The sequence below is a fragment of the Chionomys nivalis genome, chromosome 10 (assembly GCF_950005125.1).
Source record: "Chionomys nivalis chromosome 10, mChiNiv1.1, whole genome shotgun sequence".
Classification (NCBI taxonomy): Eukaryota; Metazoa; Chordata; class Mammalia; order Rodentia; family Cricetidae; genus Chionomys; species Chionomys nivalis.
Window position 1 is genome coordinate 15424594 of NC_080095.1, and position 15556 is coordinate 15440149.

The 15556-nt window shown below is 44.6% G+C and overlaps 1 protein-coding gene across 1 annotated transcript in view; it reads right to left on the bottom strand.

Annotated features, from left to right (window-relative positions):
- Positions 1–15556, bottom strand: part of Tdrd9 (tudor domain containing 9) — a 105795-nt gene that overhangs the window by 43417 nt on the left and 46822 nt on the right. The window contains exons 10-20 of the mRNA XM_057782702.1: positions 11354–11408; positions 11135–11219; positions 10183–10240; positions 6819–6923; positions 4576–4673; positions 3323–3454; positions 2415–2580; positions 2273–2336; positions 2136–2199; positions 1819–1863; positions 1139–1192 (exon numbers count right to left, since the gene is read on the bottom strand). Coding sequence (XP_057638685.1) covers positions 1139–1192; positions 1819–1863; positions 2136–2199; positions 2273–2336; positions 2415–2580; positions 3323–3454; positions 4576–4673; positions 6819–6923; positions 10183–10240; positions 11135–11219; positions 11354–11408 — 926 coding nt within the window. The remainder of the gene's footprint in view (positions 1–1138; positions 1193–1818; positions 1864–2135; positions 2200–2272; positions 2337–2414; positions 2581–3322; positions 3455–4575; positions 4674–6818; positions 6924–10182; positions 10241–11134; positions 11220–11353; positions 11409–15556) is intronic.

A 15556-nucleotide genomic window follows, 5' to 3' on the forward strand; every position in this document is an offset into this window, starting at 1 on the left:
CAGCCTAATTTAGTGCCACGCTCTGTTCTGTTCTTCGTGGTCAACTTGACTACATCTGGAATTGACTTAAACCCAAATAACTGGGCATACCTATCAGGGATTGTTTTTTCTTAAATAATTTAAAGTGGGAAGACCTACTTCTAATCAAGATCTTTGAGTTAAGAAGATAAACTTTAATCAAACTTTTTTTTGAGGTGGGAAGACCTACCTTTAATCTGGACCACACTGTCTGCTGGTGCCTCACCCAAAGGGCATGGAAGAAAGAAGCTGTTCCCTCTTTGCCTGCTCGTTCTTGTTCTCACTAGCTAGTCTATCTCTTCACTGGCATTAGAGTAAATGCACTTCCTCAGGATTCCAGTGTACACTGAAGACCAGCTGAGGTAGATAGACAGCTATAGATAGGACTGGAGGTAGATCTGTAGATGTATGTTAATTCTGAGTCCTGTTCCTCCAAAAAACAGGCTAATACAAGCGTGTGTGTGGATACACTCCCACAGATACCCACAAGCCTCAGGGCAGTCTCACTATAAAGCTACTGCAGCATTTCCAGAGAAAGCACTGACAATCAGAACACAGCCATGTTAAAATGTCATCAAGAAGGCTTACTGCAAGAATACAAATTGGGACGGGGCTGGAGAGATGGCTCAGAGGTTAAGAGCATTGCCTGCTCTTCCAAAGGTCCTGAGTTCAATTCCCAGCAACCACATGGTGGCTCACAACCATCTGTAATGAGGTCTGGTGCCCTCTTCTGGCCTTCAGGCATACACGCAGACAGAATATTGTATACACAATAAATAAATATTTTTAAAAAAAAGAATACAAATTGGGATCAACAGCGCAAAACCCATAATGTGTTTACTTATGTTAATTAGTTAATAATGAAAAAAATCACACGCTTATCTTGAGAAATACGAAAAAGATGGCTGCCAAGTTTACACATGTTTATTTACATATGACACTTGGTGAGGATTTCCGGAGCCAAGCAATTATCACTGCAGGTGTCTTTACCCTCAAGGCCTCCTGCTAATGATGGGAATGGGCAGAATTTGCTCCTAGACCCTGTGCACTGCTGGTGGGTCATGACCAAATTTTAAGTTAGTTTATTTGCATTAACCAAGTCAAAGAACTTATAGCTTACCTCTCTGATCCTCTTTATCTGAATGTAATTTAGCCGTCCCCAGTCAAGTTCATCCTTAAACACAGAAGAGCACAGTATCCAGCGTGAGGCCGGTAAGGCAGAGGTTAACCGCTCCTACAATTCACACATCTCATCCAGATCCTCAACAAGGGCCAAGCTTCGGCCATGGTCGACAATACACTTGAATGACCACATACAGGACGTCCTCCACAAGAGTTTCCAACATCAGACCAAAGCCCAAAACCATAAACACGACACAGGGATGACTCTCCTTATGAGCTTACCTGTCCCCAAAATCAAAGGCACAGTGCTTCAACTGGAAAGACTTGTCACAATGTAGCAACAGGGAAGATTAGAGACCCACTGTGGCACAGGAAAACCACACAAGACACGTCTACCAATGGCTCTGGAGCCTAATTACTTCAGAATAAAAATCCTTATCTAAACAAAGATGAAATACAGGCTCCTGTGTAACCAGTGCCATTAATTCTGAGCCATCTGTTGAGCAGCCTGCAGCAGGACCTGCCCCTCCCAGAGGACAGCACGTAGCGACTACCTTCAATGACCTCAGGTCTTATTGCCACCACAATGCACAGGCAGTGACCAGACTGAGACAGGCTTGCAGGAAATCTGATCATCGCCAGCCATCAGAAAGGTGACATGAAGAAAATGTGACCAACCTTGGGATGCCGCAGCTCTCCTCGCTGTCTGCAAGCCTGCCAGGCCTAAAACAACACAATCACAGCTTCAGAATAACTCACTAGTTAGCTGGATTTAATTCCAATGTCAACACATGGTTGAACACACAACGTCTACAAATCACTTTTAATCAGCTCTGGGAAATTGGCTGGTCCACTGGTCCTTCCAGCACTTGTTACTTTGTGCTGGCCAACACCATGTTCAGAAGAGAGCACTCTCCACCCTCATAGGCAGGGTGTGAAAACACACTGGTGACTTGGGTGACCACCTCTGCCTCCAGAGGATGAGACAGACTCACCTTGAATGCCTCCACGAGGGCCAGGCAGTCACTCTTACTGCTACCTGAGAAGTGCACTTTGTTCCTGAAAACAGGTTAATGAAGTGTCATCTGGTGCCATTAGTAAGGTGGCCCTACACAGTAAGAATGTTAAATACCTATATCCATCCAGATGCTGCCGGAAAGGCATCGTGAAAAAGTTCTTCAGAGAAAGAGCTGCCGCTAGAGAGAGAAACCAGAGGATGAGGACCAACCAGCCGCACAAGCCAACACACTTTCCCCACACCGGCCCACACTTACCTATGATAAGGCACTCATCCAGGCACCCAAATACATGTCCCAGCACAATGAGTTTACCCAGCTGCTGACTGACAGGGAGCTGTGCCAGCACTCTTCCTAAGAAGGTCAATTCGCCATCGTGGGGGTTCTCATCTTCCCTTTGTCCACTAACTGCCAGAGCGCCAACCTTATGAAGGAAGTTAGTGCATTAATGAGCGCTGGCACAGCCCCACTCCCCACATCCTTACTGCAGAACTGCAAGACAGGCAATGCATACCAACTTCTAAGGAGTTAGGTTCTGAAGACAGTTCAGCTAATTGTAAAGGGCTACTGGCTCTGATGTGCTCACTGAGCTCACCCCTTCAGTGTTTCTAGAAAGCACGCCATGTCACTAGAGACTTCCTCAAGTCTACCTAGTCCCAAGTTTCACAAACGGGGCACACACAGAGAAAAACAGGGTCCAGTGGCACGGTCACTCACCACAGCACTCGGTATTCTAACAAACCATTTCTGAGGGGAGAACACTGGCATCACAGATTTTGAGGGTCAGAGGCAGAATATCCCTGGCCCCCAGGAAACAGTGTGTGGACTGTTTCAACTGATTTCGGGGCCAGTGGAGGCAAAGTGACAAGAGCAGAGCTTTAGTCAAGAGTAGTCCAAGGAGAGAAAATGGGAAGAAAGTGTCAAGCAGTGGGTGGGCAGGAGGGCTGGGGTGAAGGAACACAGAGATAGCACAGACAGACTAGCAGCGGCCAGTGAGTGCTGACGCTCCTCGGTGGGGCCACAGGATGGAGACATGCGTGGTAGGCTTCAGAAACACCACACACAGAGCACTTTCAACAACTAAGCTACCTTAAGAATTATGAAATTTGGGCTTCCCCACAAAGAAAAGGTCTTAGCTTTCCCATCAGTAATTCCACAAGTCCCACCTCCTTTAACAGAAGAATGGTTCGCTCAATGTCACTCAGACTGGGTGGAGACAGGGCAGTTGCCAGCAGAGCTCTTGGTTCACCCATGTCAAGTAACTTCACTTTCAATATTGTGCTTCCCAATGGACAACGCTGAAAATAACAGAATTTCAGTTCAGAGATGATAAGGTAACTAAACCAATTAACCTGCTCATATGTCTTGTCCAAAGAGAATATGCAAAGGAGAAGATGGGAATAGAGAAGAACAACAGAGGAGGGAAGGGAAGAAAAGGCAGAAGGAAGCTGGGCTTGGCTGCACACCTGTAATCCCAGCCCCTGGGAGACAGAGCCAGAAGGAACAGGGTTTGAAAACAGTGGTACAACAGTGACTCTAAACAGAGCAGAAAGTGGGGAAGGAGAGAGAAGTCGGGCATGGCACAATGGCACATGCTTGTCATCCCATTATTTAGAAAAACAGGCAAAAGGATGCTGAGTTTGAAACAAATCTGGGCTATACAGCAAAACTCTTTCAAAAAAGAGGAAAAGGGGAAAGGCTAAAAGTAGAAGAAAAAGAAGGAAGCAAGAAGACATAAAGGAAAAGAGGGATGTTAAGAGAGTAGAAAGAGAAAGGAGAGAGAAAAGCAGAAAGAGGAGAGGTCAATCATAATTACTCATTATAAAAGGAACAGACTACACTGACATTCCACAGGGGATGGTATTATAGGGCAACAGATACTAGGCAACATGCGCCTCACTGTGAATTAAGAAGAGGGTGGCTGCAGAGGTAGCTTGGTGGTTAAGAGCACTGGCTGCTCTCCCAGGACTGGGGTTTGGTTTCCAGCACTGATTTAATGGATTAATACCATCTCCACAAGGCCCAGCACCCTCCTCTGACCTCTACAGGTACTGCATGCCCTAGTGCACAGACATACACATAAAAAACATTTTTAATTTAAAAATAATCACAAACATGGCTGTCCCATGAGCTGGTTTAACAGGGGAATGGCCCTGCCATCTAATAACCCACACTGCAACCCCAACCTACACAGTGCAAACCCGGTCTCCCAGAGCTGTTCTAATTTTACTTACGTACTGTAGCATGTTCTTGGCATGCAGGCAGAGACAAGTAAATCTCTGGGGCTCCCTAGTCAGCCACCCTAGCCTACTAAGAGCATCAGTAGTATAAGGGCCAGAACAGAGTGCAGAATGCTGAGTAAACAATAAAACAACATATACACACAAAGCCGACACTAACAATGAATGAAATTCATTACCAACATCTCAGGAACGACATGATCCGGAATAGAGCTGTCCCAGAAGTCCCTGTGGATCAGCCTGTAACAGTATCCTTTGGACACCCGTCCAGCCCGGCCTGCAAAAAGATGCTCAACCCAATGTGGCATTGATCACGTTAACATCAATGTGGAGAGGACTGTAAAATAGCCACTAAACACTGATCAGGAAAAACCTTATCTTCTACCACACCAGGCCAGTAAAAACAAATTATCTTTATTCTAATGCTATCGCAAGTAAAATTATACTAAAAAGTCAGAATAAGTTAAATTAACTGCTCCTTTAATGTTTAAAAATCTAGTACAAGTTTCAAAAGAAAATAAGTTGGCCAAAATGCAACAGAACCCAGAACACTTTGAATGACATATTTCCTAGAAGATTTAGCTCACACTAGTAAAACAGAGCTCATCACAGAAAAGCCATGTAGCTGGTGACAGAAGTGTGACTCACCTAGTGCAAATATCTGGCTCTGTCAGAGGGTTGAGGAGCAGTCACGCCTGCTCAGGTCGTCCCTGCTTCTATGTGTCCGTCTGTCCTACTATTCCTACAAGCATCCTTCAGCTTTACCATATTAGATAAGTGAGAACTGAGCATGCACAGAGCTCACAGCCATGGTCACCCCAAGAGGACGACAAACTGCTACGTTTGGTGTGACAATTACTATTTGTGGAACGAAAGCAAATCTTACAAGCAAGAAAAGAGTGAGGAGGGTCCTTAATAGATACACAACTTAAATAAAATAAATAAGCCAAGTGCAGTGGTGCATGCCTTTAATCCCAGCACTCAGAAGCAAGGAAGATCTCTGTGAGTTCAAAGCCAGCCTGTTCTATACCGTGAGTTCCATGCCAGTCAGCGCTACATGGTAAGAGACCCTGACTCAAAGATGAATTAAGCAAATAAATAAATGTAAATAAATCCTAAATAGGTAAGAGATGGAGACAAACATTCAATGAGGAGCAGACAATAGCAAGCAAACAAGAAAAATGCTACTTAACCTTATGAACGATTATGGAATCGCAAGTCAAAAATCAAACAAGATGGAATAGGCATCCAATGATGGCTGAAATGGAAACCCAGTGATATCATCTGCTAGCAAGGATGTTGGGGGCAGGGGGCTCATACATTGTGGAGGTGTAGAAAATGGCCACCAGGGAAGCCTTTCACACTGATGAAACTCTCGGCAGCCAGGCTGCAATGGCACCTTCAACATTTCCTAGCTCTCTCCGGAAAAGGCACCTCAGGAAAGTGGACAGAGCACAGCAGTCAAGAAAGGGGCCTGAAGCCAGATTTCTGGGTCAATATAGCCCTACCTGAGGAAAACCTTGTGCAGTTGCTATGTCCCCGAGTCTCAGGACACAACATGCTCACCTCACATTTCTTACAAAGACTAAGAAAGAAAGAGAATACCAAAACCAGGGTCTACACGAAGGTAAGAATGCATATGTACTTTGTTCGTGCATATAACATGTTTGATTCTGAGGCAGAAGAAATTCTTTGGCCTTCTGCCTACCTCCCTCGGTGGGGGGTCCCTATAAAACAGAGTCATCTCTCAGTACACACCACAGATGCTGTCCCGCTAAAGCCAGCTCCTGCTACAGAAGGCAACATCTGGGCTAAGCAGGTTACAGACTCACTTCTGTGGCCAAAGGCCCTGCCCAGCAGCTCTGTCCAGGAAGTGTGTGGGTGGTACACCAAACCTTGATCCCTGTGTGGAACTCTCTAGGAAAAAGACCCTAGAAACAGCAGGATGTAGAGGTGGTCCAAGGGAAGCCAGTCAAAATCACCAAAGTGATCCACTTGACTTCCATATCTACTAAATATATTTTTCTTAAAATTTCACACTGAAGCCGGGCGGTGGTGGCGCACGCCTTTAATCCCAGCACTCGGGAGGCTGAGGCAGGCGGATCTCTGTGAGTTCGAGACCAGCCTGGTCTACAAGAGCTAGTTCCAGGACAGGCTCCAAAACCACAGAGAAACCCTGTCTCAAAAAACCAAAAAAAAAAAAATTTCACACTGAAAATGCAAAGTATTGAGATAATAAAAGGCCACTTGTTCCTTAGGAGCTGACCCTAAAACACTGAGGAGAAAAACAAGGAGGAACGGTGACTGAGACCAGTCCCAACACAGGAGGTGCCCGATGAGCGAAAAACGCTCAAGCAAAACTCTGGGATGACACAGTGACTACTGAGGCCTCAGTGCGCTCTGCCACAGACGCCTTCCTTACCTTTTCTCTGGTCACAGCTGGTCTTCGAGGCCCAGCTTAGCCGCAGACTCTGATAATTTGTATCTTCGTCACAAACCAGAGTTCTGGTCAGACAAAAATCTATAACTGCCATTAGAGAAAAAAAGCGTAAGCACCAAAGCTAACGTGGGTTATAACAACCCACAGCGCCTGGGTATAATGGAGTTGGCATGCTTGCAGAAACTTCTGGAAATATGCTGACTACTCACGCTCCTACCCTTGGAAACCAAGGTCTCTCTAGATCACAACGGAAGTCTTTGGGTCTTTGTAGGGCCCAGATTATCATAAAGGCCTGCCTGGGTGCACCCAAAAGATTAGAATTACTCAAAAACCTCATTACACCAGGGATAGGGGAGGCAGGCTAATGTTCTGGGTTGCCTAGATTCAGATCCTATGTTCCCATCTCTGTGCCCGTCTACATTCTCTGTGCTTCAAGATGTTTATCTATCAAAGCCCAGGTAAAGGAACCCTTCAGCAGTCGCCCCCCCCCCCACTAAGCACCTTCTGTCCTGTGTATGGATGAGCTATGCTTTGGAGAAACAGAAGGCAGACTCCTGCCCTGCCTCCCATGCAGAGTGTGCCTCCTCAGACTGTACCAGACAACTCTCACCACACCTGACTCCCCAGCCATCTCATACCACCAGTCCTAACACAACTTTGGAGACTTCAAGTCCAGCAAAAGCAGTGCTGACCATTCTCGCCTCTCAGGGTCTTGACACCTCCCTCTCAACCTTACTTTCCACCTTGACATCTTCCTATTACCACACCCCCTATTTGTCAGGCCACAGCCCTTCCTCCATCCAAATGACACTAAACACCTATCTTCTTTCTTCCCTAAGCACCTTTATCCTCACTGGAACTCTGATCTGCACTCCTACCACCTTCGGTTGTCTTAGCATCTACCCAGCCTGCTCCTGTCAATCTACACCATCCCTTGCTCTGGCTACCTCTGCTCAGACCACGTATCACAATCCCTTGGAAGGCCCCTCAGCAAATCTCTCTGTTCTCCAACATGCCTGTCTTCAGGATCAAATCAGAACTGGATGTGTCTACCCCCCGGTGCAGTCCATTCTGTCCATCAGCGCTCCCGCCTTAGCTCATCCCCCTCTCCTCTCATTTACCTCCTTTTGGTCTATACCCAGAATGACCCCTCTTCTCCACCTCGCTCAGCAAAGCGGTCCTGTGAGGCCCTGCATCTGTGGCCCAGGATTTCCTCCATTTGACACTGGTCTGGAAGCCCTGACCTCTGAGGTTTCATGACTAGAATTAGACTTGATTTTTATGTCCTTTTCTGACCACTCCTACTAAAACATCAAGGCCCCTCCCCAAATTTCTCTCCTGTCTTTTCCTGACCTTTTCTTCTTATGCTCACAAATTGTTGACTCCTGTGTTATCTCTTTAAGAGTCACCTGACTGCATCATGAAAACAGAGACTTGTATCTATCTTTCCACAATTTCTACTGGCACACAAACACACACCTATTTGCTTCCCTTCCCTGACTTATACAATTTTCCTTCTTGGTCTCCTAAACTCTATCCCCTATGTTTTGCACAGTTCACTTCTCACTCAGTTTAGGCCTCTGTTCAAGCACCACTTCCTCACAGGAGCTCCGTGTCATCCTATGCCCCCATAAGTCTTGCACGCATGAATACCTGACCCCCCAGTTGGAGGCTGTTTGGGAAGGGTTGGAGGAGGTGTGGGCTTGTTGGAGGAAGCGTGTCACTGAGAATTAGCTTGAGGTTTCAAAAGCTTCCCACTCTCCACAGTGCGCTCTCTCAAACTGTGTCCTACTAGTGGTTCAAGATGTGAGCTCTTAGCTGCCGCTACAGCTGCCTCCTGCCTGCTATCTCGGGTCTACTGTGATGGACTATTACCTTCTTTGATCATGGTGTTTTAGCACAGCAATATAAAAGTAACTAATACCACCCTGTGCTGGACAGCTTTATGTCAACTTGACACAAGCGAAAGTCATATGACAGGAAGGACCCTCAATTAAGAAAATACCTCCATAAATCAGGTTGGTAGGGTATTTTCTAAATTAGTGATTAATGGGGGAGGGGCCATCTTATTGTGGGTGGACCCATTCCTGGGTTGATGGTCCTGGGTTCTAAAAGATGGCAGGCTGACCAAGCCATGGGGAGCAAGGCAGTAAGCAGCACCCCTCCATGGCCTCTGTGTCAGCTCCTGACTCAAGGTTCCTGCCCTGTTCAAGTTCCTATCCTGACTTCCTTCAATGATGGACTACAATGTGTAAGTATAGAACAAAAAACAAAACACGACCACAAAACCTTTCCTCCCTATTGGTGAATATTATTTTCAGGAGTGTTACTTTTGTTTATGCTGCATTTGATTAACTGAAGCTGTGATTCTTTGTCTGTCTAAAACACCAGATGGTCTAATAAAGGCCTGAACAGCCAATAGCGAGGCAGGAGCAAGGATAGGTGGGGCTGGCAGGCAGAATATAAATAGGAGGAGAACTCTGGGAGGATGGAGAACAAGAGAACAAGGAGAGCAGGACACAAGGGGCCACCCAGGCAGGCACGGAGTAAGAATCAAGGTAAGATATACAGAAGAAAGAAAGATAAAAGCCCAGAGGCAAAAGGTAGTGGGGATAATTTAAGATAAGCTAAGCTGGCTACTAAAAAGCTGTGCTAAAGCCAGGCATTTCATAACGAAAAATAAGCTTCCATGTATGAAGTAAATACACCTCCCTAAGTTGATTTTGGTCACAGTGTGTAATCACAGCCACAGTCGACTAAGACACACCCTATCTAAAATATCTTTTTCCTCCAAAACTGGAGCTCTTTCCCGTGTCTCTTTTCCTACATATCTGTCTCTACATGAAACTGTAGTTCACCTGTTAACTGTCTGTGATAACACAGTCCTCCTCGGCATGGTACTATACCCTGACTACATGCACTGGTCCCTCAAACATGACTGATGAACACAACAAACTCAGGAGTGAGTAAGCATACAAGTGTGTGTGTGCATGTGTGTGTACAATGGAGCTATCCACCATGGCCTCCATCTAAGCTACCTTCAGAAAACAGCTCCCAGCTCCTCCCTAACGCTTGCCTACCTTTCTATCACAGGACTACACCAGGGAAGCCCCAAAATTCTGCTTCCTACAGATCCCTTAAAATGGCCTGGCATCCCCAAGAGCAGCCCTACCTGAAGGAAAGGAAAGGATTTGCTCAGAGGTAACAGTGATGAGCTGAGAATACAAGGGACTGGACCTTTGTGAGCCTCTCTCTGAGTCTCCCAAACAGAGGAACAGCTCCCGTGGCACAGGAGAGCCTAAGGATGCCACCTTTCACATAGGACGTGCGCAGAGAAACGCCTTACCATATTTGACATCTGGAACTGTGACGGAACTCTCTGCAATGTTGGTAGACAGAATAATCTGTGGAGCATCAAACACAACAGGTGGACATTTTCCCTCTGCTCAGGACACTGTCCAACAGTTAGGAGAAGGTCTTCATCTTGAATATTAGTGTAAATACTAACTAAGTTCGAAATTAGAAATTAACCATCTTCATAGTTTTTCAGGTCACAACTATCAAGAAGCCCCAATGTACAGAAAATCAGATACACAGAACACGGGGGCTTTACAAAGGCAAGCGTGGCATGGCCAAGGATCTGCTCACGGGCCTATCTACTGTAAGAGCTTCAGCAGAGGGCTGTGGGATTGCTAGGAACCAAAAGTACAATCAGGCTAAATTCAAAGCAAACATTGCCATGCGGAGCACTGTGGAGTTACATCCAGGGTCTACTTTGCTTTAAGATCCAAACATCTTCAAGAATATCAAAATTTGAGCCAAAAGCTCAAATCTTAGACCCTGGTCATTCCAGGCAGCTGTAAGGAGTAGTGGTTAAAAACAAAACAGCCAACAACCTCCCGAGGACTCAGAGCACAGCTTCTGACAACACCCCCACTCCTAAGACAGCAAATCCCCAGCCCTTAATTCAGAAAAAAAAAATAGATAGATATACTGTTTGCCAGTATATACCCTATAACCTCAGAACTTCAAAGGATGGTACAAGGTGATCTCAAATTCATTCAAGGCCAGCCTTGACTACATAGCAATACCCTGTCTCAAGACAAACAAAAGAATCTTAGTTTTTCATAAAACCGATTTACAAAATAACATGCAACACAAAAGGGTACAAATTCTCATCAATATGATTTGCCTGAGTGACTCAACAGCAGTGTGGGACACACTGGGAAGGGGCCAAGGCACCGCAGTTCTCCACTAAGAACGATTATGTCTCACGCTTCATCTTCCCAGCCTCCTACCTTTCTGTATCCAGGGACTGGACTTAAAAAGACGTTATTCTGTTCTTCTAAAGTCACACTGGAATGGAGTGGATAGACCTGCAACCTAAGAAACAGAAGTAAAATAAAATATCACACGATACGCAGCAGACACAGTAACTACTCGGTGAGGTAATTAAGATTATGTAAGGCATAAGCTACACAACACTCTAAAAGCCAAAAGTCAGCATTTAGACACACCTTTTGTGAATCATGTTTGTGAGAAGTTCATGCATATAATTGATCTCACCCAGACCTAGGGAGAAAGCAGAGAAGGCAAATGTGAATTTATTGCTAAAACATAACCTTCATATTAAAATGACAACTTACTGTTGAGACTCTTTACATCTTTATGCTGCATGTACTATGCCAGGCCCTGCAGATGTACAGTCAACAGAACAAAGTTCCCTGCTCCCCAAGAGCTTATGTTCTAGGGCAAATGTACAGATAACAAGAGATTTACCAATGCTACAGAGGCTACTAGATGTGTGCAGCATGAAGAACAGCCGAGCAGAGCAGGTGGAGAGAGCCAGAGGTGGTCTGTGATTTTCAGTGCTCTGGTCAATATAGTCCTCAGTGAGAAGATTTGTTTTAATTGTTTGGGAATTTCAAGAATTCATGTTTTGATAAAAACTATCCCACATTCCTGCTATTCCAATTTCTCCCTCCATTGCCACTTTTCTCCCCTGCCTTCATGTGTACCCTTTCAAAACAAAACAAAACAGATCCCTTAGTGCTGCCTATTCGAGCATGGTGGAAGACTGTCTACTGAAGTGGTAGCCACATCCCCAGAGAAAATGGATTTTCCCTCTTCCCAGTAGCAACCAATTGCCAATAACTTCTTAGATAGGGGCAGGGGGACTTCATGAGTCTCCCCTGTTCATGCTGGGATTTTGTCTGGCTCTTTCTTGTACAGGTCATACTGCATGCAGTCACAGCCACCGTGAGTTCAAGTCTGAAACAGTACTGTCATGTTCCAGCAAATGCTGTTTCTCTGCACATATCCCTCCAGCTCTTACAATCATTTTGTCCCCTCTTCCATAATGATCACTGAGCCCTAGGGGTAGGGGTGCCCCATTTAGAGCTGAGCCCTCTTTACTTTTATTCTCTGCACAATGATCTGTATTAAATCCCCACCTACTGCAGAGGCCCCTTCTCGTGAGTGGTGAGAGATGCACTAATCCATAGGTATAAAGATAAGACCTTGAGGAACAGCTTCTTATGTCCACTTGGCAGAATACTATTATTAGGTTCTCTCCAAGTGCCCACGATCTCACCAGTCTCCAGTTCTGGTCAGGTAAATACTGTCAGGCATGAGTTCCATCTTATGGAGTGAGCTTTTAATCCCACTGGAAAACAGTTGTTTGCTCTCATAACATCTGTGCCACTACTGCACCAGTAGGCTTATTCTGCCAGCTAGATCATTACTATAGCTCACAGAATTCACAGCTGGGTAAACTGTTTATATATTTTTTTCTCCCCAAGCAGCATGTGTACAACATTCCAGCACTATTAAAACTGAACAGTAAGAGACAAACCTTCTAGGTTTGTATCAGTTGGATTTCTCCAGGTCCTATGAGTCAAGTATGTGATATATTCAGCAATAGGACCTCACTACCAAGTTCTGGAGGGTAACCCAGAGCATTGGCAATAGCCTGCAATGTTTGAGAGTCTATAGGACTTCTGCTGACCAACAACTTAAAAACAAGTAACCTATGTCTGGCACTGAGCTTTAAATTTGGTAGCTTATGGTAGAAGGAAGAGGCATTGACCTCCTGCTATAGGGTAACTCCATTTAAACCCTTTTAATACATATATAAAAATCTTCTATGGTATTAGGTTTCTATATGGCATTTCCAAAGGTCTTTAGTGTTAACTAGGCCACACCCACTTCTTTACCCTGCCACCTACAGTACTTAGCCTTTCCTACTCCATTATTCCCCTTTGCCCCCTACAAGTTTCATCTATACTCATCTACTCTTGAAATCTGACTGCCACCATGATTCCTTACAAGGTTCTTGACTTCTGTGAGTACTCCAATTTAAACATATTTATCTAGACAGATGTGGTGACACGTGCCTTTAATCCCAGCACTCAGAAGGCAGAGGCAGGAGAAGCCCTATGAGTTCAAGGTCAGCCTGGTCTATATAGTGAGACCCTCTCTCAAAAACAAACACACATGTAGAGAGTCAAGGATCGCATCCACATAAGAGAACATGAAGGGTGTGTCTTTCTACATACATGTAAAGAGTCAAGGATCACATCCACGTGAAAGAACACAAAGGGTGTGTCTTTCTACACACGTGTAAAGAGTCAAGGATCACATCCATGTAAGAGAACATGAAGGGTATGTCTTTCCACACACACGTGTAAAGAGTCAAGGCTGACACCTGCGTGAGAGAACACGAAGGGTGTGTCTTTCTAGCTGCAGTCACCTCACAAAGAATGGCTGTCTCCAACTCTATCCATTCAACCAAAAAATTTACTAATTCCATTTTTCTTTTCAATTGAATAACATCACACTGTGTGTCTGTGACACATTTTCACTGTCCACCAGTTGCTGGGGATTTAGGTGGCTTTCATTTCTTGGTCACTATGGATAGAGCAGCAAAAAACACAGATGCAAGCATCTCTGTAGTAAGATAGAGTCCTTTAGTTATCTGCTCAGGAACAGTATAGCTCCATCATGGGATAGATCATCATGATAGTTTTCTGAGAAACCACCACACTGATTTCTACAGTGGGTGCACCAGTTTGCACTCCCACTAACAGGAAATAAGTGTTTTCCCTGGCCCAAGTCCATCCAGCACTTGCCACTGTTGGTTCATTGTAGCCACTCTGGCTGTGTGATAGGAAATCTCAAGTAGTTTTAATGTGAGTTTCCCTGAGAAGTAAAAATGTTCAATATTTTAAGAATATTTATCAGTTGGGGCTGGAGAGATGGCTCAGCAGTTAAAGACACTTGCTGCTCTTCCAAATGACACAAGTTCAGTACCCAGTACCAATATAGTGACTTAGAACCATGTGTGACTCCAATTCCAGGGCATTTAGCCCCCTCTCTAGTCTCCTGGCACCACGAAATGCACATAGTGCACAGACATTCATGCAGGCAAAACACTTATAGACATAAAAATAAGTAACTCTGAAAATGTTTCTCAGCCATTGTCTTACTTTGAGAATGCAGTTTATTTCCTTGCTGCAGTTTTTAATTGGGTTGTTTTCTTATTTTTTGTGTGTGTATCCTTTATATATTGTAGGTACCAACCCTTGGTCGGATGCATTTTTTTCTCATTTTGTAATTCATTTGAACAATGGCATCCCATTTGTTACTGTTGGCCTTAATGCCTGCGCTACTGGGGTCCTGTTCAGAAAATTCTTCCTGTGCCTGGAAGCTGAGTGTATTCCTTGCCTTCTCTATCAAATATGCTGCGGTCCTTGATCCACTGGAATTGAATTGTGTACAGGACGGGAGGTAAGATCTAGCTTCATTCTTTACATGAGTATCTAATTTGACCAGCACCACTCACTGAAGATGCTGTCTTCCCTCCAATGTGCATTCTGGCTTCTTGTCAAAATCCAGGTGGCAGTAGGAGTGTGGGTTTTTAAGTGGGTCCTCTGTGTATCGTTTTTATATGCTGTTGTTATTAGTACGATTCAATAACATAACTGAACATCAGGAACAGTGCTTCCTAAAGTAACGTGGTTTTTATGGATTTTTGAGACAGTTTCTCTGTGTAGCCCTGGCTGTCCTGGAACTCATTCTGTAGACTAGGCTGGCCTTGAACTCAGAGAGATCCATTTGCCTCTGGCTTCTGAGTGCTGGGATTAGTGGCGTGTGCCATCACACCTGCCTCTATAGCAATGTATTTATTTTATTATTGTTTTTGTTATCCTGGGTCTTTGTGCTTCCATATGAACTTTGAAATAATTTAATTTCTGTGAAGAACAACATTGCAGTTTTGATGAGGATTGCACTGAGTTGCTTTGGGTTGGATGGCCATTCTCACAATATTAACCCTACCAATCCTTGAGCAGGGAAGGCCTTTGCATCTTCTATTATCTTCTTTCTTCAGAGTTGTAAAGTTTTCAATGAGCAAGTCTGTTTATTAGATTTATCTCAAGATAAAATGATAACTTTTTGGAAGACACTGCCAGTTCAATTTGACTCCTTAGCCTTTTGTACCAGAACTACAAACAAATGTATCATGACACTAACTAGTAACAACTTATTTTAAAATATATACATTCTATCAGTCTCTTCCTTGCCAGAGCAGTGACTACTGAAGAGTGCTGGCTATATAAGTAATTTCTTTTCTTCCCTCGTGTTTTCCGAATTTCCTCTGGTGAGCACACAAAATGTTTCCTATCAAAAACAGTTTGTAAAGCCAGATATGGAAACTCCTG